This window comes from Anopheles ziemanni, chromosome 3 (genome assembly GCF_943734765.1).
Source record: "Anopheles ziemanni chromosome 3, idAnoZiCoDA_A2_x.2, whole genome shotgun sequence".
NCBI classification, from domain to species: Eukaryota; Metazoa; Arthropoda; class Insecta; order Diptera; family Culicidae; genus Anopheles; species Anopheles ziemanni.
Genome location: NC_080706.1, coordinates 50,176,379 through 50,199,760, shown reverse-complemented (window position 1 = coordinate 50,199,760; position 23,382 = coordinate 50,176,379). Strand labels below are relative to the sequence as shown.

General features: G+C 44.6%; 1 protein-coding gene across 2 annotated transcripts; it reads right to left on the bottom strand.

Moving 5' to 3' along the window:
* Positions 1–2,527: 2,527 nt before the first annotated feature.
* LOC131286994 (neprilysin-2-like) lies at positions 2,528–21,812 on the bottom strand. 2 transcript variants are annotated; one of them, XM_058316008.1, is made up of 7 exons: positions 21,099–21,812; positions 7,045–7,175; positions 5,537–5,677; positions 5,154–5,399; positions 4,877–5,091; positions 3,823–4,792; positions 2,528–3,727 (listed from the first exon to the last, which is right to left on the bottom strand). In XM_058316008.1, exons 1-7 carry the CDS (start codon positions 21,128–21,130, stop codon positions 3,138–3,140), a joined length of 2,325 nt encoding a protein of 774 aa, XP_058171991.1. In that variant the 5' UTR covers positions 21,131–21,812; the 3' UTR covers positions 2,528–3,137. The 2 variants fall into 2 exon arrangements, with proteins under 2 accessions (XP_058171991.1, XP_058171990.1); XM_058316007.1 differs by lacking the exon at positions 21,099–21,812 and adding an exon at positions 8,152–8,243.
* Between the last annotated feature and the right edge of the window lie 1,570 nt (positions 21,813–23,382).

The following is a 23,382-nucleotide window of genomic DNA, read 5'->3' as shown; positions in this document are numbered from 1 at the left end:
CTTTTTTTAATGTATAACGTGAGTTTTTTCACGAGCATGCCGGATTTGATAGAAAATATAAAATAAAAAAAAACTTACTATCGTACTTCCTAAGTCTTCGCTGTTTTGAAAAAGATCTACTTTTCTAAGTGAGCGGGATTTTTTACCAAAATGGAGTCCTCAAAGCAAACAGTCAAAAGAAAACTGCTAATAATCTTACTTTTATTCTTAAGTTTAAAAATAGTTTTTTTTTTCATTTTTAAAGAACTGCCATCCACTGTGTCAGATAGAGATAGCAATTATGTAGTGGGAAATGAATTTCACCGGGAAATAAAGTCCCTAATAGCATGTAACCGGATTTGATTCCTTATGTTTAATTCATACATTATATATGCTATTCAGCAAGCAACATCCCAATACGACTCCTTTGTGATTAATGTGATAAACAAATGCCTGAGCCTGAGCTAGAGAAGATCGGATATGAAGTAGGTAGAATGATCGTTTCTGGCTTTTCAACAAAAACCCATTGGTATAGGAATAATTTTTCGGCCAGTGTCGAGTAATTCTGCGACCATAAAGGGCATTGATCATCTTTGACTTTTTTGTAACATAATTTGTTTTTATTGTCAATCGCAGAAGTACTTAACATTTCATGTTAGAAATAGATTTTTCTAACAGGGATTTGGTGAGCAAATCATTTGGGTATCATTTTGGTATAACTTTTTACTCATAGTTTTTGTTCTACTGTGCAAATGGGAATGGTTGTTGAAAATCACTCTCAGATTAACTATAACTACCGGAAATTCAAATTAACTATAGTTATAGTACGTAGTTACGTCAAAGTAGAATTCATACACCGTTACACCAACATACACACAAATTAATTGCGGTCGGAAATTATGAAAGCGTCTGATGTTAATTTAGAACTGATAATTTTTTCTAAATTGGTTTGACTTAAAAAACTCGTTCTTCCAAATGATTGACGGTCTACGAATATAATCACTGCACAAAGACCTTCCCGACTAATCGAAGGCGTTCGTTAATTTCAGAAGTTTCTTTTGAAATTTGTTACACACGGCAGATAACGAGATTAATAACATCAATTATTATAGAGAAAAATCTTTCGGCTCAATTCAGGCTACATACTTGATCTGTAAAGCGGTGCTGGACATTTGGAGTTTGTTGTTTCGCTGTTCTCCAAATATTGAGATAAGTGTTGACACCTTCCGAACACGATCGACACAGTAGTCACCACTTCCGCGTGTCAACCGAAACTGACCAACCGCTTCTCACAACCGATCAGCACAACTTCTACTCGCTGATCGGTTTTGATGGACCGAGTCAACAACATTTTTTCGTAACTGGTTTAGGCTAGAGGTAAACGCACACTGATACAGCGATCGTTTTCGTCTAGATCCGAAAAACCCTGAACTTACAATTTGCAAACAGAACCTTGAGTTTCACTGCATGAGTCACTTCACGAGAGTCAGAACGAAGTATCTATACTATTGAACTTTTTGAGTGATCTTGAATTTTGTGCCGCTCGGTGCATCAACTCATATTCGTCGATCGTTAAGGTTCTATTGTGATTTTTTTTGTTTGTGTTTTTAAATGTCGCATGCATGTTTAGTGGATCGATAAATAGGAAAAACATGCTTGAGAATATTTTATATCAATTGTAACGCAAACAGACATAATTTGTTATACGTGTAATAGGGTTATCACACTCGTCACTAATGGCGAAATGGCGAAGTCACTGGACTGTGGACCTTGGTGAAATGAGCTTGTTTACGGACTTTCTTTCACTCGGACGTTGCTCTCGTTTGATAGTTCAGTGACTTTACCATGTCACTACTGATGACCAGCTTGATGAGGCTGTAATGAATCACAACTTTTCCTAGGAGCCTACTTGGATCTTAACTCTCGGAATCAACGGAGTCTGATATTACATATTGCGATAATAACTCCGCAATTGAAACAAATTTCGAACAACCTGCGGTAATTTCAAAATGTATCACTTTGAACTTGGGAGCTCAACTTTTAGCTTTGCTCATTGTCTTTACCCATTAAGAAGAATTTACGGTTACAGGTGACGAAGTTTTCTTCGTCAAAATACATTCAAAATTATGGCATTTCCAAATGCGGAACACACTGGAGGTCCATGATCGTAAACCAAAAGATATCCAACAAAGCTACCAACATACCGATGATCGCTTAAATTCAGCACTCAAAAGGGCATGGTCCCAAAGCCATGAGCCATGTTTAGTGTTAAGATAAAAGAATAGCCTGGCGAATGTTTCGTACAAAATGTACAAAATGAATACGTTATGGCGAGCGTTTTTGAACGATTTCGGATGGAGCTTTGCGGTATCGCAAAGGCACTCAGCGTTTTGTATGCCCAGCTCACCCGCAAGATTAGAGATTGCTTCAGAAGACACAGGACTCATTGATGTGTAGTTCTCCTCGTGTATAGTGTTTATATTTTATACCTTTTCCTACATCGGTAGGATGAAAACAGTTTTGTTGTTAAAATGAAAGAATCCAATGATTATCCCCGCAAGGGCTTATAAAATGTTTATATATGTGTGTATTTATAACTACTTACAATTAACGAAGAGAACAAAATTAAGGACACGACCGCCTACGACTTTTCGCCTTTCAATGAAAGCCTACATTACAGCAGTTTCCTAGTTCCCTGCTTCTAACACAAAAAGCTTGTTCATAACAATAACGAAAAAAACCTTGCTGTTCCCGTTAGTTTCGTTTAAAAACAGGGTAAGAAAAAAGTTGCGCAAATGTGTAAACATCTCCTTTCGTTTTGTCGAATGCAAACGTACGCTTTTTCCTGGGTTTAGGAAAACCCTAAACACTATGAAAGATACTGCTCCGTCTCACTCTATAAAAACAAAAAATCGAAACAAAACCGCTTAAAACAGTTTCTTTTTCATCCCTCTTAAAAAAACATGTATCACCCCTGAAGAATTGGGATGTAGTACCCTGCGTAAAATGTATCCGATGTTTTCAATAAATTAAATATCGAAAGGAACCCGGTAGGGGTTTCCGGGCTTGTTGTTCGCTCTGTTTGCTAACGGCTGCTGCACCTTGGAACCGGTGGCGGTTTTCACAGGAGAACCGTTTTGTGCACATTCCATCCAACTCTACCACACCTCACACTTGTGCACCGGGTTCATCGGGGAGCCGACCGGGCAATTGAAATCCTTGGCGAACTCCTCCATGTTGCTCATCGGACCGAGCACTCGGAACTGGCCAGGCGAATGTACGCCAGTGGTGATGCGCATCTTCATCGTTTCCGGGCGGTACACGGAACACCAGGTTTGCGCTGCCGATAGCCAGAATAGTTGCTCCGGGCTAAGGTCTAACCCGGGTAGGCGCGCTTCCGGTCCATTCTTGTCGGCCCACTGACGGTACGCATAGTACGCTTCCTTTATGCCACCGTTGTCGGCAATATTCTCACCCTGCGTGTTGATACCGTTCAGGTTCAGCTTCACGTTCGGCTCGGTGAAGTTACCGTACTGCTCGATGATGCATCGGGCCTTCTCCAGGTACGCCTTCTTAGTATCCGCCTGCCACCAATCGACGAGGTTACCGTTCTTGTCAAACTGTCTACCCTGGTCGTCGAAGCCGTGTGTGATCTCGTGTCCGATCACGAATCCGATCGCACCGTAGTTCAAGTACTTCGGACGATCATACGAGAAGAACTGACCCTGGAGAATACCGGCCGGGAACTCTACAATGCGAAAACATGAAAAATAAAACTATTAATATTATTCGTTCACTCCAAACGCTACCCTTAGCATACGGATTTCGTTTTCCTTGACTTACGGATGCTGTTTTCGATCGAAGAGTAGAAAGCATTGACAATGGCTGGTCTGGAATGGGTGATCCAGTCAGTCTTGTTGACCGGCAAGCGCAGCTTCTTAAATGCCTTTGTCGTGCCGAATTTGTTCATATAGAGAATGGTGTTAAGGTAGGTGCTGTTTCGCTGGAACTCGAGATTCTTGTAGTAATCAGCGATCTTGCCATCGTCCATGAGCTCATCCGGGTAACCAATGTGGGTAGCCATGGTAGAAACCTTCTCCAGCGCCGATACGCGCGTTACCTCATCCATCCAGTCGACCTTCTTGAGGATGCCCACAAACACACTTTTGATGTCGTTCACCATATCGAGGGCGGCACGCTTCGAATCCTCCCGGAAGTACTTGCGGATGTACAACGCACCGACCGAAATTGGAAGACTGCCGGCTGTGATCTCTACACACTCCTTCCACCGTGGTTCCTGCTCTTGCTTTCCACTGATTGCCGTGCTGTACTGCAACTGTCGTTTGCGTAGCTTTTCCGTGAGGAAGAAGGACGAGAACCCGCTAATGCGCCACATCACGTAGTTGGCCATCACCCGCTTGGGGGTATTCTGGAGCAGTGGACCAAGCTTCTCCATGAACGTCGGAACGCTAACAATGATAACTTCGTTCTCGTCAATCACGATACCGGTGTCTTTCAGTATTTCATTGAAGTATTCGACCCAGTCGGTGTAGGGATAACGCTGCTGGAACTCCTTGACCGTCATGGGGTTGTAAAGGGCGGTAGCGTTGCGTCGCTTCTCATTCGGTAGCGAAATGTTGGCCAGCGCCATCTCGAAGTTCAGGGAATCGAGCAGCTCTCGCTTAGCACGTGCCTCATCTGCACCCAGCAGTACGGCCATATCGACCATGTACTCGTAGTAGGCGGATACGATAGGATTTTCCATACCCTTTACTAAATACTCGCGGCTAATACCCAACGACGCTTGATCGGTCTGTGAAAACAAGAAAATTTTTCAATTAACTATCGGACACATCAGATTTGTAACTTACTTTAATATTAATTTTTTGTCACTTACATCAATGATACGACGAGTTGAGTTCTTCAGGTCGCTGCCGATCGAGAAATCAAAGAAGTAATCCGTACTATATCCGTTGTTGCGGAAATCTTTAACAGATTTCACCCACGACCAGGACGAATCCAGGTCCCAGCTATCTCCCTTGAGGACCGGCCATCCACCGAGAGTATCCAGAATGGACAGCAGGGGTTCAATGCCTTTCTCCTCGATACGAGCTGCAAAGAAAAAAGATTAAATTTTACTGTAAGCGTCAAAACACCCTTGCACATTAACATACTTTTGTTCATGCACAGCTTGTACAAGTTCTTGGCAAGCTTGAACGGTGTAGCTTCCGTCTCGGATATCTCATCGCTAACTAGCGATCGCAGTTGCTGCTGTAAACGATCGCCAATGACGGAGAACGTGTTCACCGACACCTTCTCGTCCGGGATGATCGTTTCTTTCAGGAACCGACCGCAGGCGTAGTTGTAGAAATCATCGCACGGTTCTACCTCCGGGTCCATCTGCTCCAGGGCCTTCGAAGCTGCAGAAATAGCCAGTAAGCATTGGAAAGATTAGCTTTTTATTTCCAATGAAATATCGAGTGTTATATTTAAATAAATATTTAGTTGAACTACTTTGTTCGTTGTTTGCATTGCTGGCATTGCGCAGAGTACTAACCCGAATGGATACACCCAGGGGTGAGGCAAACGTTCTCGGCGTTCTTGTCCGAAACTCCATTGTAGGCGTTGGGATGCTGCGACAGAGCCTTACCACGCCTGCCACTAGTAAGGGGCTGGGCTGGAGATGGACTACTTTCACCTGCGATGGAATTAAATGAAGAAAAGAAAATGTTATTCAGCACGCAAATACAATCATCGGGTTTCATGGGATCGGAGTTGTTTGTACAACAATTTATATGCCCTTTTCGGCGGAAGTGCTAACGAGTTGTTCCTCATGAGCCGTTCACTTAGCATTTCCCCAGGGAGGCAGTGTGTCAACGGCCCGAACAATGTTTCCCCAAACAACGTAGGATCGTTAAGAGCAACGTGCAGACCGATCACGTACCGCCTGTCGGCAGAGAGTAAGTAAACGGAGTAGGATTTGCGAATGGAACGATTAACCTCAAAACCTAAATTTACCGGTTTCCGAGGACTACGTTCTCCGCCCCGTAGTGGATTGTTCCGGTATTGCTGACATATTGGGATGGGTTGTTTACTGGTTTCTTGTGTACCTTGCCTTTGTAACAATCTTTTGATTTGCAAAGGTTCTGAATCATACGTGAAGGAAAATTATTCAGAGTCATAAATTTAAGCAAACAAAGCTTTAAGAAATTTCACTCAGTTTTAGGTGCCTTAATGAGTTGGCTGGACACTGGTTAATGGCCATTTCTAGACAGTTATCGTTTTAAAATGAGTTCGTCCAAGATACAGTAGAACAGGATTTATCTAGGATTTTCGAGTCCGGGAGGTTCGAGGATAATAAAATTCACATCCGTTATACAATAGTGCTAGAAATCAGTAGTGGAGGAAAAACTACTCAAAACTATGTTTTTTCCCAACATTTGTAAATTAATAATTTTATATTTGGTTTCTAAAATGTTGGAATTTGTTAATTAAGGTTATTCAGATTTAAAGTTGCTCTAAAAACAGTTTTATCGATCTAGAATTCGTTTAATAAGTTGAACGCGATTCTAATAATCGACGTCGTAGTGTAGGGACAAAGCGGCCTATTGATCGTTGTCTAGCATAATCCTAGCCGTATATTTGTTCAATGCATAGCGTTATGACATCTTGTAAATAACCATTGTGTTTCTATTGATTGTTCCATCTCCCTGTAGGATCACAATCTCCTATTTTGAACAGTCTAGGACTACTACAATACAAATAGATTTCATCGATAAGTAAATTATACTGTATCCTGTAATTATTTCATACAAAATACCGCTCCCAATTCTTTGATTTTAAATTTTTTTAACTAAACGTATGGGTGCTTACATCTCAACTCCATTATATTTGCATCCCTGCTTAAAGATAAGCATCGAACCAAAGTAATCAAATCAATTACTTGTTTAAGTGCAGTTTATTATTTCAAAAATTTGTAGAACGTGCATGAAGAGTATGAGGTTCTATTGGAAACGGTGTATTAAAAACTAAAAATACGTAATTTCATGCGTGATGTTTACTCACCCTGTATTCTGTCCGTCAAGACGACCGTGAGCAGCGATATGATTAACGCCACTACGGCTACTCCGCACACGACGCTGATAAGCGTAAGAACCTTTTCTAGCGCGGTTCGGCGACGCCACCAGCTGGGATTTCTGTGGAAGAGAGGAGATAACACACATTAGTGGAACTCAAAATCGGAAAACATTAAAATAAAAAAAAAAATAAAAAAAAGCAAAAGATTACACCAATTATAGCAATCAATGACGCTGTGCTTATGTCAGCTAGTAAAAACCATTTTTAGACCGGCAACAGGATGGAAGCTGATGAGGTGTGGAGTGTACAGTGCAGGCGATCTGCCAGCACAATTAGATCAGTCGGTAATTATGATACACTTTGCTGACCTCTGGACTACAAGGTCTAGCAGTGGCCGGGAATGGCAAAGCAACTGCCGGGTGCTGACGGTGCCTAACGCTCACCGTTGTTTGCTTCAGTTTACTGTTTTCACCGCTTTGGTGGGAGAGAGAGTGAAAGTTTCGTGGTCAGAGCCAAACACGTTTTTACTTTTTGTCAGCTAGTGAAACTGTTAGCACCACGAGGTCAAGAATTATATTTAAATAAAACAATTTTAAACCCACGCACGAACGGTCAGCATTTTTGAAGGTAAAAATACAAAAAAATGTCAGTACACGGGGGAGGAATTTGTGGGGTTTTTAATTGGAATCCATATTTCAGCATTATTTTCGAGCGGAAAAACATATTTGGCCGAGTACGTCTCTGACGGCAGTGACCACTTGCGTTGGTGCTTTTTTTTGGTATTTTCCTCATCGCAGCAGCGAAGGGTAAAAGTGTGTATGTTGGTATTATTTGTTTGACAACCGGAAAAGTAAACACGCCCATGCGGCTACCAGGATCCAGCCAGTCTGCCAACACAGTTGAACGATCGTCGCTGATCATTCAAGACCGCCGGCGGATTCTTCGCCACGAAGATTACGATATGTATAGCCGCCGGTCACCTGTTTCGTGGTCAAGTTTTATTATAGAGTATTATAGCATCAGACACACGTACGTCGTCATGCTGGAACAGACGCTTAGCCTAATAGTTTATGGGTGTTTTGACTGTCAACTTACTTATTGCTGCTGAACCGTTCGTAGACGATCGGGACATCGTCTTGGTCGAAAATAGAGTTGCGCGCACGGCGCAGTTCGTCAATGACCATCATACGCATCTGGTGCGCACGTAGAGCGATCGCCGAACGCCGGAAGCGTGGGCCACTAGTGTCGGTTATCACGAATATCGGTAGCTACGCTATTCCTAACCAAGCGTCAAAAGTTTTCTACTTTGAATTGCATGCATGAATGGAATGGTAAAATGAGGTACAATTTTGAAATGTTTCAACGGGTCACCCGAAACTCTTTTTCACTGATGTTTAAGGGTATAATTAGTTAAATTCATTTAATCCAACCATCTCATTAATTTCCAAACGACAACTTACACACAAGTGGACAGACCCACTGCAGTGGGGTAATGCAAAGTGTATATCCAAACGTTACAAATTACCATATGGCGAGGGTATCTCCATCTCAAGAACAGGTTTTTGCATTAATCGGGTAGAATTGTGGTGGAAATAAAATTCAAGAAACTCCACCACCGCAGTATAACGGTTCGGAAGACGCACAAAAACCGCGCATAAAGGAAGTGGTTGACCCCAAAAAGATCCAAATGATTGCCAGCGTTAACAAATCTCTGATTCGGTTTCTGTTAACCCTTAAAGGCACAAGATTGTATTTTAAACCATACTTCATTCTAGCGCTCCTAGTTAATTTTGTATATTTATATTGAAAAAAGAGCACATCGATTGTTTTGAAAGAAATATAGTAACTTAATAGACTGTAATTGCAAGAAATATTTGCTCAAAAGCTGAAAAAACTAGTACTATTTACCACTTTAAATTTCTTTCATATTCTTATTTCGGGATATTTGCGGGTTAAAACAGTGTTTCAAGGAATTAAATCCCCAGATTTTAGGGTTTTGAATCAGGTATGTTTTGCTTTGTAATATTGTGTCCAACCAACTTGATTGTCCAAAGACCAACTTGATCAAAAGGTTGCTTAGGCAATAAGCCCAACGGTTTTAAGTGAAATAAAACTATTACTTTATAAAACATCCCGTGCTGTATGAATATCGTACGAGTTAATATTGTAAAAAATATTGTTCGAAAATTTTTGAAATAAAGATTGGCTAGGGTCATTAAAAAAATGATATTGCGTTACGACAAATTGCACTAAATACAACATGTCGGAGTTTTCCAATTCATATTGTATTCTTAAATCTCAACTGTTTCATCAAATAGATTGTAGACTCGCGAATTTTAACATTGCGCGCCTTAAAGGGTTAATGACCTGCATCGATATTCTCAGTCGATGTTTCTTGATTCTACTGTCGCCGCTTGATTGCATCCCGAATTTCGGCTCCCCATGGGGGCCGATGGAGAAGGGTGCTAGGTAAGGGTGGGTAGTGACCTGAGGGTTTTGAATTCCCTCCCCGGTTGATAGATGGTAATGATTGCCGGGGCAAAAATGGGAAAGTATTTGTTATTATGTGGCACACAGCGCACCAACCCGAGCCACGCATGGGACTCGATCATTAATGACAGCTCCAAAATGGCCGTCATCGCTGTGGCCGCTCGTAAAAACCGATCGGCACAAAACCGTTACCTGGCCGCCGGGGACCGGTCGCTCGCAGGAAACTGTCAACTTGTGGCCAAGCGATGTGGCAGGAGTCCAACATGCTTGGGTTTGACTGCACTCGCCGGGAGGATGTTATTAGCCATTTCCCCCCCATCCCCCACCATCCTTTGGACGCGACTATTCCTTATGTGCCATTTTTTGTAATGACCACGGCCTGACTCGTTCCCTTCAACGGTCATGTGTCTCTGAGGCGAACGAACGTCATGCCGAACGGGGTGCTTACATGAAGGAAATCAGCAAATAACTACACCGATCGGCCAAGTGTTATTAGGTGGCTGTGCCACCAGGAAGCTGTTTGCGGGCTTGTTTGCCATAGAAACAAATCGTTTCATGTGACCGGGTAAACAAACCTGAGCCGATGTGTCATAACATGTGACGAACGCTCGACAACCTCCGCCGAAAGGGGAACAAAACTGCTGGTTTAGAAGCCGCGTGTTAGACTTTATGCACGGTTGCGTATTGCGCTACCGAGTTCGTCGCATGTGCACTCGTTCAAGTGGATGGCACAGGAATTCGAAACGTTTGCATCTCACAGCGGCTTTGATTTCATACTACGGTGCGGCGAAGGCAAACTCCATTCCAGTGAACAGCCCTTCGCTTCTTATTATGACACAATACTGTCATATATTCACGTTATTTAGTGAGTAAAATGTCACAGAGCGAATGGCTATTTGTATAGCGATGTTCCTACCAATTTTACCTACAATTTTCTATCCGCAGAAACCTTTAATTTCCAATGAGATCAACACCGTAAACATGCTTGAATCGCCAAAAGTTCAAAAGCCACTATTAAAAATAATTTGGTTGTGTAACCGAATCACCGATGGACCCGGTGGTCATTTGCTTCATGCTGTACTCCACTCGGGCCACCGTCCAGCCGTGAAATTGCCATTTAGTGTGCCATGTAGAGCATGCCCTCCGCCGTTCAAATAGAGTGGTTTGTCCGATTGCTCATTTATTGTGCAGAGGGGAAAACGGACCATTTAATAATTTTCACACAAGTACCCACCCCCTTCCTTTCTACTTCCACTTCACACGCGAGACAAAGAAAATCCCCCGCCGGGGAACGGGTAGGAAAATCCACAATCGTTGCCCAGCCAAAGGCGATTGTTCGTATCCAAATTGAACGGCTATGGCTCGGACAGCTCGGTCCTTCCATGGGACGCCCCACCGTACAGCAATCAAACGGACACGTCAGCTGTCCCGGACGTTCATATCTCGGTCGGCTAGTTCCGCAAAGCAGGTTACGCAACGGCTTCACACATTTCCTGCGGCAAACCTTCGCTCGTTGTTTACTTTACTCTTCCGATCGTGTTGTTGGCTTTTGAACCGGTTACGGCAACATAGTCAGCGAGGTATGCGCGAGCCGTGGTAGTAGACCACCTTAACCTATCCTGGACCATCGATCGACTGATCCGGGGAGAATGATGAGGAGGTAAATAGGAAGGAGGAAGCCATGGAGAGAGAAAGAGATCTTGGCGAAAATCGATTTCCATAGAAATGCCAGCGACGATTACGATTCCCTCCCCATTTTTCAAACGTCCCTACTAGGAACGCATGTAACAGCTGGCGAGGGTTAGACCTTTAGGCGGGGTCAGGTAACGCCATCTTTGGTGATCGTTTCTCGCATAACACAATGAAACAGGGAGAAAAAAAAAACACAAATCTTTCCACCATTACCTGTTCGAAAGGTGGCATGTTTTGTTTTGGCTAGCAACCGATGGTGAGAGGAGGAGGTCAGGCTTTTATCATCGGGTTTGAGATTGGAAATATTTAGCTTCGTGATCTGTAAGTCAACAAATAAAAAACAACCCTCCCAGATTCACTCTTCTTGGGACAAAATAAACAACGTTCGAAATCTATTCTTGAAGGGTCATTTCGTCCACGCCTCTATATAGATGGTTTTTCCCGATTCCAGAAATATCTTCACCAAACTATAATGGCTATCCTATCGCCATGACATGATGGGGATTCTAATTCCGGTAAAGGGCAAAGATACCCGGCACAACTGTGTAGAGATTTTCCCTAAACTCCTACGCTCCGTATCGAAGGACACCCCAATAGCGTGCGTCCTTTTACGATTATTGATGAAAATTGCACCAACTCGCGGCTTATTGTCCCTCAGTCGACTTCTTGTGAGATGCAGCGTGACGCCCACCAGGGCCATCGGCGTTCGTTCGCTTTGCATCACCGTAAAACCGTCGCATCGATCTCGGCTGTAATGGTGGAGATTTATTATCGTTCATAATGTGGTTCACTAATTGAAACCGCTTCGTTCCGCACACCGCGGGGCCCAACCACTGCACGGGGACGCTTTCTCGAGTGACTTTTTCGTCGCGCACATTTTGCATTTGCTGGCAAGAGAGCTTACGCCGTTGCGGTTTGCACAACACATTGTACGTGCGCGCTGTTCTGCACGTCATCGCAGGTCTGTTGAAGTCGAGCGGGCATTTCAATGCGAAACCGTCACGGGTTACTTCTTGGTCAAGGGCCGCCTTGCAGCCATCGCCGGGCGGTTGGTCACACCGTATGGCTCGTGCGGAGGTCACGAGCGGAGGTTATCTGTGCCAATTTGTACCGTTTGACAGTCCGGGCGCGTACTACTGCGCGCCAGCGGGGGCTTTGGTCACAGTTACCGAGCCCAACGAGCTCGACAACGGCCTCGACTGACCTTCGGTGATTGAGTAAATCATTAGTACATCAAACCACCACCACAGCACACGGGGTTCACTTTCCACTAGTTACAGGGGCAAACGAGTCAGGTCGGCAAGCGACATAAATCGATCAGTTTGCAATGCAAACAACGTACACACAGTCGGTCTCTCGGTGTCAACTCGGACACGGACGCGTTGACCCCGTCCGTACTAACGAGGATGTTCGCGGGTCGCAGAAGTAAATTGAAGAATTCTCACGCAAATACACTGGGCACGGGCGTGCCAAACAATTTATCTTAGAACACAGCCAACAAGAAAACTGTCTTTTTTTTCAATTCTCGGCGCAATTCCAGCAACGACTACTCAGTGGCGCATCAGATTTCACACTGTAACATCCGTAAGTTGTACGAGATGGGCTCCGAACGCTGGCGGCGCACATTCGACAGGCTCTCAGATAAGAATTTGTATCGCGCGCACTTGTGCCCGTGCAAGCAAACTCCACACCGTGCCCAACTCCAACTCCCACCATTGCCGCACTTGACCGCCATCTTCTTTTGGATTGCTCTCGACCGGCGGACGTCACACGGTGGCGTCAGAAATAATCAGACGATTTCTAGAGGGAACTCGCCGGTGAGCGTTGCTGTTGTGTGCGATAGTAGTACACTGCACACTCGCCTTGAACTTGATGTGCATCCGAGGGCAATGCCGCGCATATGTGCGTCCAAGGAAACGGTTACTACTAAAGGCTTTACACCGACCGGCTCGGAACCTCCGAGTTAGAAACTAGTTAGCGTCGGCCCATTGCGGTTAGCGTTATAGCTACGATGTTACAACAACTGTTTTGCTAAACCAACGCTCCATCCCGTTGGTCCAGGCTGGATAACATACAAATTGTTTCTCCAGTCAGTTGATAGGCTTCGAAAGCGCGTGGATTATATTTTCTTATCTCCACCTACCAATCTCTGCAGCGGTGCCGGTGCATCGACTCCACTTCCACGTGAGCCCTAGGCCAAGGTGCAACCAGATACTTAAGAGGACCTTGGGCGAAACGAAACGTCAATCAAACCGGAAGGATGGGTACATCAATTAATTTGCATGCAATGAAGCAACCATACATAGGAAACTCGAGGTGACTACGGTATGACGGTGTCACGACGAATATCCTTTGGCAAATGAGGTAATCGAGGAACTCTGCAAAGGTCAAGTATCGACACATGAACCTCAAACTGGTGACGCTCGTGGTGCTAGCTAGCTAGACAGCACCCACCCTTGACGGTGTCATAGGATTGGTTAAACGGAGTTTAAAAATATTCTTGCAAAAAAAATATTGAAAAGACACGTGATAAGCAGACAGCAACGTATTACCTCATTCGGGGATAATCTCATTTTCTGTGCGTGTACGTCTTACGACGCCACGCCGACCTACGTCAGCGCCCAGGGTAGACATGCCTTGACACTCGGGGTTTTTTTCTCTCTCGATTTTGTGTCGTTACCATAATTGTCATCAGAAACAATTTCTTGGCAAGCCCCCGTGTCTTTAGGCGATTTTTCCGTACAATAACAGCAGGTACAACAATGCAAGCAAGCACCCACCGCGGGTTTCGATTCCCAACTGACCCCATTTACTGGAGGTCAAGTTGGGTGCGAAAACTTACGCTTAATTATTGCATTTTAACTAGAGAGTAATTCGCAAGCCTAGTACTTCTGTTACCTGCGAGAAACGATCGTGCGATAAAAATGACAGACAATTATTGTGCTCATCTTTCCCATAGCAATGAGTTCTTGAATTAAATGCATCGATAATAATTTATAAATTGTCTTTCCCTTGTCGCCTAATGATTTGAATCCGAAGGCTTGCGATTCATTCCTGATGAAGTAAAAATGCAAATATGAAGGATCAAAAACTGTCTATATGTCAACTGCGCAAACAATAAACAATAGGCAAACGGTTCACGACACGTTAATTCATTCCCTTTGGTACACCGTCTGCATCGAACATTGTGCAGCGGTTTATTATGCATTCCAGGGAGGACGTTTCCACGCTCCGTCCACCATCATTTGGTGGACCTGATGTGGAAGGGCGCGCCGCCGGGTTAACTTGTTGTAATTCAAGAACCCATCGCGTGAACACTCGCACCCGATATCCTCGCCGTTGTTGGTCGGCTCGTGCCGTGCCGCCAGAGTGTGTCAAGGAGTGGTCACCTGGAGGTTTAATGGTATTTTTGTTTTGTTTCACCTTTTTCATCTTTCAACGGACTTCTTGCCCGTACCGACAAAGTTGACGCTACTAATCCGCTTCGGGGTTTTTGCCATAACGTCGCGTGCCGTCTACTCCTTCCAAAAACAAAAAAAAAGGATGTATTCCCCACCGGTCCCCGGTGTTCCACAAAGGGGACCCACAACTTTTGGGCCAGACTTCTCAGCAACTAGCACAGTATTCCGGATGGAATCGACCACTCGAGGATGTTGATGGTTAGTTCCGGCAGTTCTTGCCATTTTCTCCCGTAGTGCCATCCCAATAACGATTGCTGTTATGAGCGAGCGTCATGCGAGCGGTCCATTTGGGAAACCTCCCTAGTGCCGAGGCGTGTTGCAATTTACAGCGCACCGGAATGCAACCGCCGAAAAGTGGACCTTGTCACGAAGTGGCTCACGCTGTTCACTGGGGGAGTTGTTCAGTAGCGCCATGATAATGTTAGGTAGCTTTAGATTTTCCGAGAGGCAACCAAATTTAGCGCTCGAGAACATAAAGAGCTGAACAAAATAGGTAGTTCCTAATGTTACTGCGTGTTTCAAAGTCCGCACCAAGGAAGTGTTGCCTGCCTCGCTCTGCACAGCACTGGGTGTGTAACGTACACATTGTAGTAGTTTGTGAGGATTGGCAAGTAACTGCCACTCCTGCCGACAAGTAAGACATCACCGGTCCTCCCTTGCATTTTTCGTTTTAAGAATGAAACGAAGCATTAATCGATAGCTGATACCTGGTTTGCCTCAAACAAACAAAGAGAGCAGGTTCTTTTCGTCGGTAAATAAAAATGTATTTTCATTAATCGTTGGGATCGCAAATTTCTAGGTTTACGTGCAACTGAACCAACTCGTCTATCGCTCGCTTGTTGGAACTGTACTGTATGCGAATGTGACCATTTCTCATGACTTTAAACCATCTCACATCTCGGCTGCGACAATATTTGCCGGAGTCACAACACTTTCACAAGGTGGAAAAAGGATGTGCTTTTACACACACACACACACACACACAGCAAACGGGCGACATTTTTCTCCCACCGTCGAATCCGATAGATTAATCATTTCCTCAATCAATCATCGACGGTTCGGCTTGTGGTTCGCCCCGCAGGTCGAATGGTGATGTACCGGGAAGGTTCAAAAGAAAATAGGAGAAGGTATTCCGTTTCCGCCGTTTACTTGGCTTCGGGAGTGCGCTGAAGCGCCCATGCTTGCCACAGCGATCCTGGTGGTGCGATCGAGGTTGTTTGACTATTGGCGATTTGCTTCTCTAAATTTGCTCAGTCCACCCAATGGCTACTGTTTAGCCTGTTACCGTTCCGGTAGAGGAAACTTTTCGAAAATGGAACATCCAGAACACGCTCTGCTGCGTGGAAAACTCACGGCGAAACACTTCGACGTAATAGTTAAATTCAATATTTATTATTTCCGCCATCCATCATCGGCATAAGGGAATGGCTTAAAGTCGTGTATGGCGCAGGAGGCTGCCACCGGGTTCCGTTTCCGTCCGATCTATCTCCGTGCCGCCCCCACAAACACACACCGTTTGCTTTCTTTATCCATGTTGATAAGATAAAAGATGTGCTTCAATCCGTGTGAAGCACCTTCCCCATATTTTCACCTGCTTGTCGTTCGTCTTAGCGATCGGTCCTTTGACCTTGGAGGAAAATTGGTTATCCGGCTTTTGGAAGGGACTTTCTGGTCCAGGCGCTCCGAGTTGAGTCAAAGTTGTCTCGGTGCCTGAATTCCGCAACTCATCGCGTAATAGCAGAAGAGATTTTATGGCCATTCCGATTAGCGACTGTAATGGACGCCACGCTAATTAAAGTTCGCCATACCGACTGGCGACCAGCAGCCGCCACTCTCTGAGGCTGAAGACGATTATGGCGAAGTTACTGAATGGAGGAGAACGAAAAATTAAAAATACAAAAAAAGACGCACTCCCTAAAGAACCAGCGTGCTCATCAGCCACAAAGCCTTGATTCCATCGCGAACCTTGCAATACAACGAACCGCGCTGTGCGGCCGAAATTGATTGAACGTTTGCCTCATCATTGCGGCAGGTCTTTGGAAAAACCTTCCAACCCGCGAATAAATGATCTTTTTCGGTGATCATCGCCACGAGAGTGGTTTTGGTCGAAAGCGATTCTCCGGATTGACCTCCACGGTTATGGTCAGGTTATGGTTCGTAGGGGAACGGGGGGCAATATCTTCTCCTAGAGAAATACATTTGCGATACTCAGTTCAAATTACGAATCAAACATTCAAATTCCCATTTTCTTGAGTAACAAAGTTTTGTTTTACTTTTTTTTAGCATTTTCAAATTAGTTTCTCATATTTAATTTTTTTGTTTGAATTATATTTTATTTAAAAAAAACCACTTAGTTCAAACCATTTTTAAAGAGTGTTTTCATTGATATTTTGACAGCATACTGGATGGGTGGGATGAGACCTGGTTCAAACATTTTTTTTTAATTGAAGAAAAATGTGGTTTTAGCTTCTCATTCGTATATTAGAAGCTGTGTGTTAAGTGTATAGTATTTTAACCATTGAAAATCTATTGAAAACTTCGAGTTAGTAGCCCGACGCAGCGTATTGCCCCGTTCCCCTTTACATGCTGACCGCGAAACAGTCACATCGAAGTGGCTTTTGCGGTGTAACACTTCGGCCACTATTATGGCACGCGGAGAACGAAATGACAGCAAACTCATGATTTAATTTATGGTAATTATCAGCCACCGCGATATGGTCTTGTTTGTGTCGCTCAACGGTGCAGTAATAGATGAAGCAATGAAAAGAGAGAAGCAGATGCAATGCCATGCACCGACTGCAAGAAGTAGATCGCGGTTGTTACGTGATCGTCACGATCTCTGTGTGCACTTCCGCAAACGCTCCTGCGCGCCATGCGATGTCTTTGGAAACGGGGCAGCCGTTTACTTGTGCTGGTAAAGAAACGGCCAGAAAGATAGTGAGCCTACAACAGAGTGGTGTGCTGCAGTTCAACGGACGATAAACAAGACGCTGGCGAAAGGTGACAATGAACTGCGGGTCGTTCGAAATTCCGACGATTGTTTGTTGCCCCGACAGTGCGGGATGTTTTACCATCTCTTCCCAGCCAGCCAACAACCGCATCGATCGTCCCAAGTCCCGGTGTTTTCCCCGTCGGAAGAGGTGTGATCCCACCGCACGCCCACAATGCCAACGCAACGGGGAAAAACTCACCACGACTAGAGTCTTCCACCAGCCAACGATCGTACTTTGATGCGCAAGCTTGGAGCAGCCTTCAGCAAACCGTGTAATCGGTTGTTGGGAGGAATTTTTCACATGACCGCTGAACAGTTCGCACCGAACGGAAGTAGCTACCGGCGCTTATCGCGGTTGGATTGTGCAACGGAAGGAAGGTGTACGGGTGGCGGACTAGATAATGCTTCATTTGCAGTTACGGGCCTGATGCTTGAATCATTCGGCAAACGCCGTGGCAAACGCACCATCGCTAGGTAATGGTAGTTCACACTTTCTTCCTCGCGGCTTTGCTGCCATTGTTTGCGTAGACCATACCAAACAAATGCACATTCCTGGGCGGACGGGTGGCTTCGCTTTGTAGGGAGCATGAATCGTAGGTGTTTTCACGATTTTCCGGACGTTTGTGTAATGTTTGATGACGAATATTTCTGCTCGCTTCCGGACGCATTTTTGCTGCATCGGAAAGGGCAAAACGGAACCGAAAATCCGCTCCAAGCAGCGAACGAGCTATGGGAAACCGTAAATTAAGCTTGAAGCAGATTGCCTTAAGACGGTTTATTATAGGGTTCAGCGGGCATAAAGTATGTGGTAACTTACACAACAACCAACAGAAACACCCTTTAGCGTAGCATCACCATACTGTGAAGGTGGTGAATTTCCGTAAAAAGTAAATTATGGGTTGATTTAGAAATTAAATACATTAACTAACGTTCATTACAGATCGGTAAACTTGATTGAACAAATTTGGCTGCAACTGTACTCGAATGACAGACAACTGGTCTGCGGACTTCTAGCGAATCCTACTTTCCATAGGAAGCTTTCGAATGGCAGCATCCTCGAGGATGCGAGGCCACAGTTGTTGCTTCATCGGTGATCGGTTCGATTTCGACAGTACTCCAAACAGGTGTAAAATATTCCACAGAAACAGGTTTGCGGCATTTGAAGTTCGTCCCAACCTCGTCCTATACTGCCGTTAGCGGAACGTCGCCTGACCCCACAGCAAAATCTACGATCGCTTCTTCTCAGATCCTCCGTTTTCTCGACGGTTACGGGTTAGGAACCGGTCCGTAGCTATATTTGACCAATGGGATTTTTCTCCCAAAATGCAATCCTAAACTGCGAACACCCAATGGGAACCGGTTAGCATTCTGGCCTTTTTTCTGAAGTTTATAAAATCTCTTCGATCTGCACTCCGCCAGCATCATGGACTGATAGTGGGTTTCCCTTAACAGTCCCATCCAAACCAGTCAAGATGGTCAATGATACCGGTTATATGCCGGCTTTTTTATTTATCCAAAACACTCACCCAACCCATAGTTTCCACATGGATATGATAAAACGCAGAGGGGATCGTACAGTGTTGGGGATGCGCCCATGTTGGACTTGGCGAAGGAGGTCGAACCTTCGTGGAGCAAAACCTCGTAGTGGAATTGATCATCAAGTGTCTCAATAATTATATCAGCTCACCCGGAGAATGTCAAATGTCTTTGTTGTTGTTGTTGTTGAGCTCAACAACTTGTGATTTTTCTAGACAGAAAGCAAGACCGCGAGCAAATCAGTGCCAGAGGTGGACGGACGCTTGGAACCGGTTATGGATTTCCGATTGCCCTACAAGGCATTTACACCGGGATTTCTCAAGCGTACCGTTTAAAGGAGCTAATTACTTGACATCAACATCTCGCCATAATCAAACGCGGTAGACATCGGTCGCAAATATATTCTACCGGAGTGAATAATTGTGGCTTTGATTTATTAGGAATTTATTTGAAATGAAATACGGAGAATACGCCGACTCTGTATCCGATCATGCAGCACGGAATGACGAATGCCACTCACGTCCCATTGGAGATGCGCGGATAAACGATCTCGTACCTCCGAAAAAGGTTAAAAACCGGTTAATGACCGAGCAGTGACCATTGGTATTACAAAACAGCGGTCATGCGTACCAAAAACCATCTCCGAAATGACGTTACGTATGAAGTATGCAAACAAAAAAAGCTTTATCTATAATACTTGCGAACAAGTAATCTTATACTTTGTTATTACTACACAACAACACTGGTTATAATTTTCTCGAGCAAGGTACGACGTACAAGAATTGATCTGTTTTTAAACAAAATCCATGCGTTCGGATATATTTGTTCCTCAGTAAACATTTTAAAAACATTCAACTTGATTCGCATAAATTCGCTAAAACACTTAAAAATGATCCATCCATTTACTGGTAATTATTTCAAGATCTACATCGATATGTCTTGGATTGCTGCCGTCGTTTTCTATTTCATTACGCACCATAAAACATTTCTTCTGTTCATAAATGGCCAAACAAATCCGCTAGCCATCGACACAGTGGGGGCAATGGCTAGGGGGAAGTTTATAACTACAACAAACCACTTAACAATCCTGGAGATGTTGGCCCGTTGGGAGGAAAAATTGAACGGTACAATAAAGTCGTGTCAAAGCACACTAGCGCGGGGTTGGGTTTGCGGAAAATGGCAACCGACGGTTGGCCAGTGTAATACTCGCGTGCAGTGAAAGCCTTTCCCGCCGACCGTTTCGTAATAATCGTTTCGGGCATCGGCAAAATCGACGCTCGAAACCATCGGTCGAATTGATCGCTTTAAAGTGCGTTTTTATCATTCCACTCACATGCCATTGCCACTTCCGAAGGGTAGGTTAGGATGTGCGTGTACTTTTAGTTTTGCCTCTTTCATCTACTTTCCTTCAACTAACTCCTAGTTTACTTTCACTAACAAACTGCTCGAACAAACGATCGGAAGTTTCGGAACCCTGACGAAGGGGTTAGGCCGGCAAAGGGAGTGATTGTGTGTACCGTCCCTTCCGGGGAAGGTGCATCGCGTGGTGCTGCCGTGCACAGAATTATAATTCGCTTCGTTGCGTTTGAGGCACATGCATTTGCCAACAAACACACACACACACACACACACACACCCATACCCGCGGCCGGACGGGCCCACGGAAAGCCTTCCCGTTGACCGCTGACGGATGCCGTAGTCGTCGGGGTTGCCGAGTGACCGGTTTGCATTTGATTAGCATACTTTTGACGCCACCAAGCGATGGTTCATCGTACAACCATTTTTCACATGATCGATTACGAGTCGTCAGACAATATTAAAAGTACAATAAAGAGAAATTTGAATGGATGGATGGATGAAGGGATACATACTTGATCACCGTCTGCATCGTGTTGCTAGTCATTTGGAGCTCGAGGGGTTTTACTGTCCTCCGGAATAAGGTGTACGGTTGGTTACCACCCGGTCACGAATCGTCGCAGCACTTCACCGAATCAACTGGAACAGACCGACAGGAAACGCACCAGGACAGGTTGCTCCAAAAACCGTGTTCGATCAACGAACGATCGTCTTATAAACCTCTCTTCACTGTGTGTATGTGCGTGTGTCACCTTGGCTCGATAACGTCCCCACGGGAGGCTAACGAAATTTCTCCACCACAATGGCAGGATGTAGATGGCGACGAAGGACCGTGTGCACCACAACCACTTTCCTTTCGCGCTATGTGGGAGCTCCGTGGACAGGAGATACGACTACCGCCCGCTGGGCATTAGACGATCGTGACACCGAAGGGTTGCGAGGTCCCCGACACGGCACACACAAGCTGAGATAACGGTTTGGTGTCAATGTCTATGGTCTTGATACGGTGGTAGAAGTAGTTTTTTTTTTTTCTTTTAATTTTGACACACAAAAACTCGCACAAAACTAGCACCAAGCAGCCCTTCCTTGGCCACACGCACGTCAACGTTGGCCGTAGTAGCAGCGACGACAGGTAAGAGCACCAAACGCCAACGTCCACCGTTGTCGTCCTACGGTGTGGTCGATTGCACAACACGCCAAAGATGCCAAAGCTCGACCGCTCGCGTGGTCGGCTGCCAAAGAACTAAACAGTGCCACTACCAGTTTCCTGCATTTATAGCATCGGATGAAGTTCGCGCTACAACGCAACGGCACGCGCATTTATGGCGCTAAGGAAATGGGGAGTTTGTTTATTTCTGATGGGATTTCTCTCCAACTCTCAGCGTGCGGAGATGGAGTCAACGGGCGCTTGTCGGGCCTTTTGTGCCCGATGCTCTTTGATGCTCCCAGTGTACCGACTTACCAGCCCCCCATTTTGTTTCGCTTAAACTTTCTCTCTCTCTCTCTTTTGCTCTCCGGCTCTTCTTCGCTCAATGTTTCTCTTCAGAAGAACGGGTATCGCCATGGAGATCATTATGATCATATGATCATTATCGTAGTATCCTTTGGTATAAGCTCCATATTCCCCCGTCCGCCGTGCAAGAATCTCCAGATTATCCCCCGCAACTGCACATGCAAAGCTACTCACTTTTTGTTCACTTTAGAAATACCGGTTTTCCTACTGCGGGTCTGGACACCGGGAATGGATGATCCATCCTGCCATCATTTTGTTTCAACTCCATAGGGTACGAGACAACTCTTGATATTGCATATCACCTCGAAATAAAAGGTGTTCATATGTGAACCTTAAGACATGTTTTCAATTTCAAAAACGGCAGCGGCCCAACCGTAGATGAAAAACATTCTACCCTGATAAGTATTTAAAAGGATTTCTTTATCCTTCAATAGACATTTGAAAGGTAACATAAGCAAAACACATATAATTTTACTTTGTTTGTTTTACTCATATGTTCTGCTTCATGAAGATATCTTTTTTATTAAGCCGTTTCAGGTAACACATTTAACTTAAAACCTGTTTTGTGTATATTTTCCAAATTTCTCCTTCCAAACTTGGGTACATCCTTTCTTTGCCAGATTGATCTGGTTTCATCTGCTCATCGTACCGTTTCTGTACCCGAGCCGTTTCGCAACGCATATGTTTTCTTCCATCTACCGTCTCATATCATGAACTTTTCTTGTTATATTCAGAACAAGTTTTTAAGCTTCTCGCAGCCATGCATATATTGTTCGATTAATTGTTGCCACACATTATCAGCTGATAATTTTGCTAACGGGGCAGAACATCCGTTAGCCTTTCTCCGACGATGCCTGCGCCACGACAAGTTAAAAGGACAAACGTGGCATTCAGGAACGAAGTGTAGCTCTCGACATAATTTCCGTGCCCACGGTAGCCGGTGATATTGCGGTCGTAATTAACAAAGAAGTAATTATCGTAGCTGATCTACCAGCTCTTAGAGTTTGTGATTGTCAACGAGCTGACCTATTCGAGAACTGGAAATGCTATTCTGCTGAACACACAGGGCCACATTGCGATCGGCTGATTCGTACTTGATACTATTCTATAAAAAGGTACATTAGCTTTTAGATGATACAAGGTCGACGTTGAGATATGGTCCTAGAATAGAGGAAAATTTGTACCACCTGAGTAAATCTCTGATTTATTTTTGCATGGCAGGAATTTTACCACACTTTCCAGCAAAGCCTTGAACACGAAAGAGTTGAATAATATAGGATGAACTG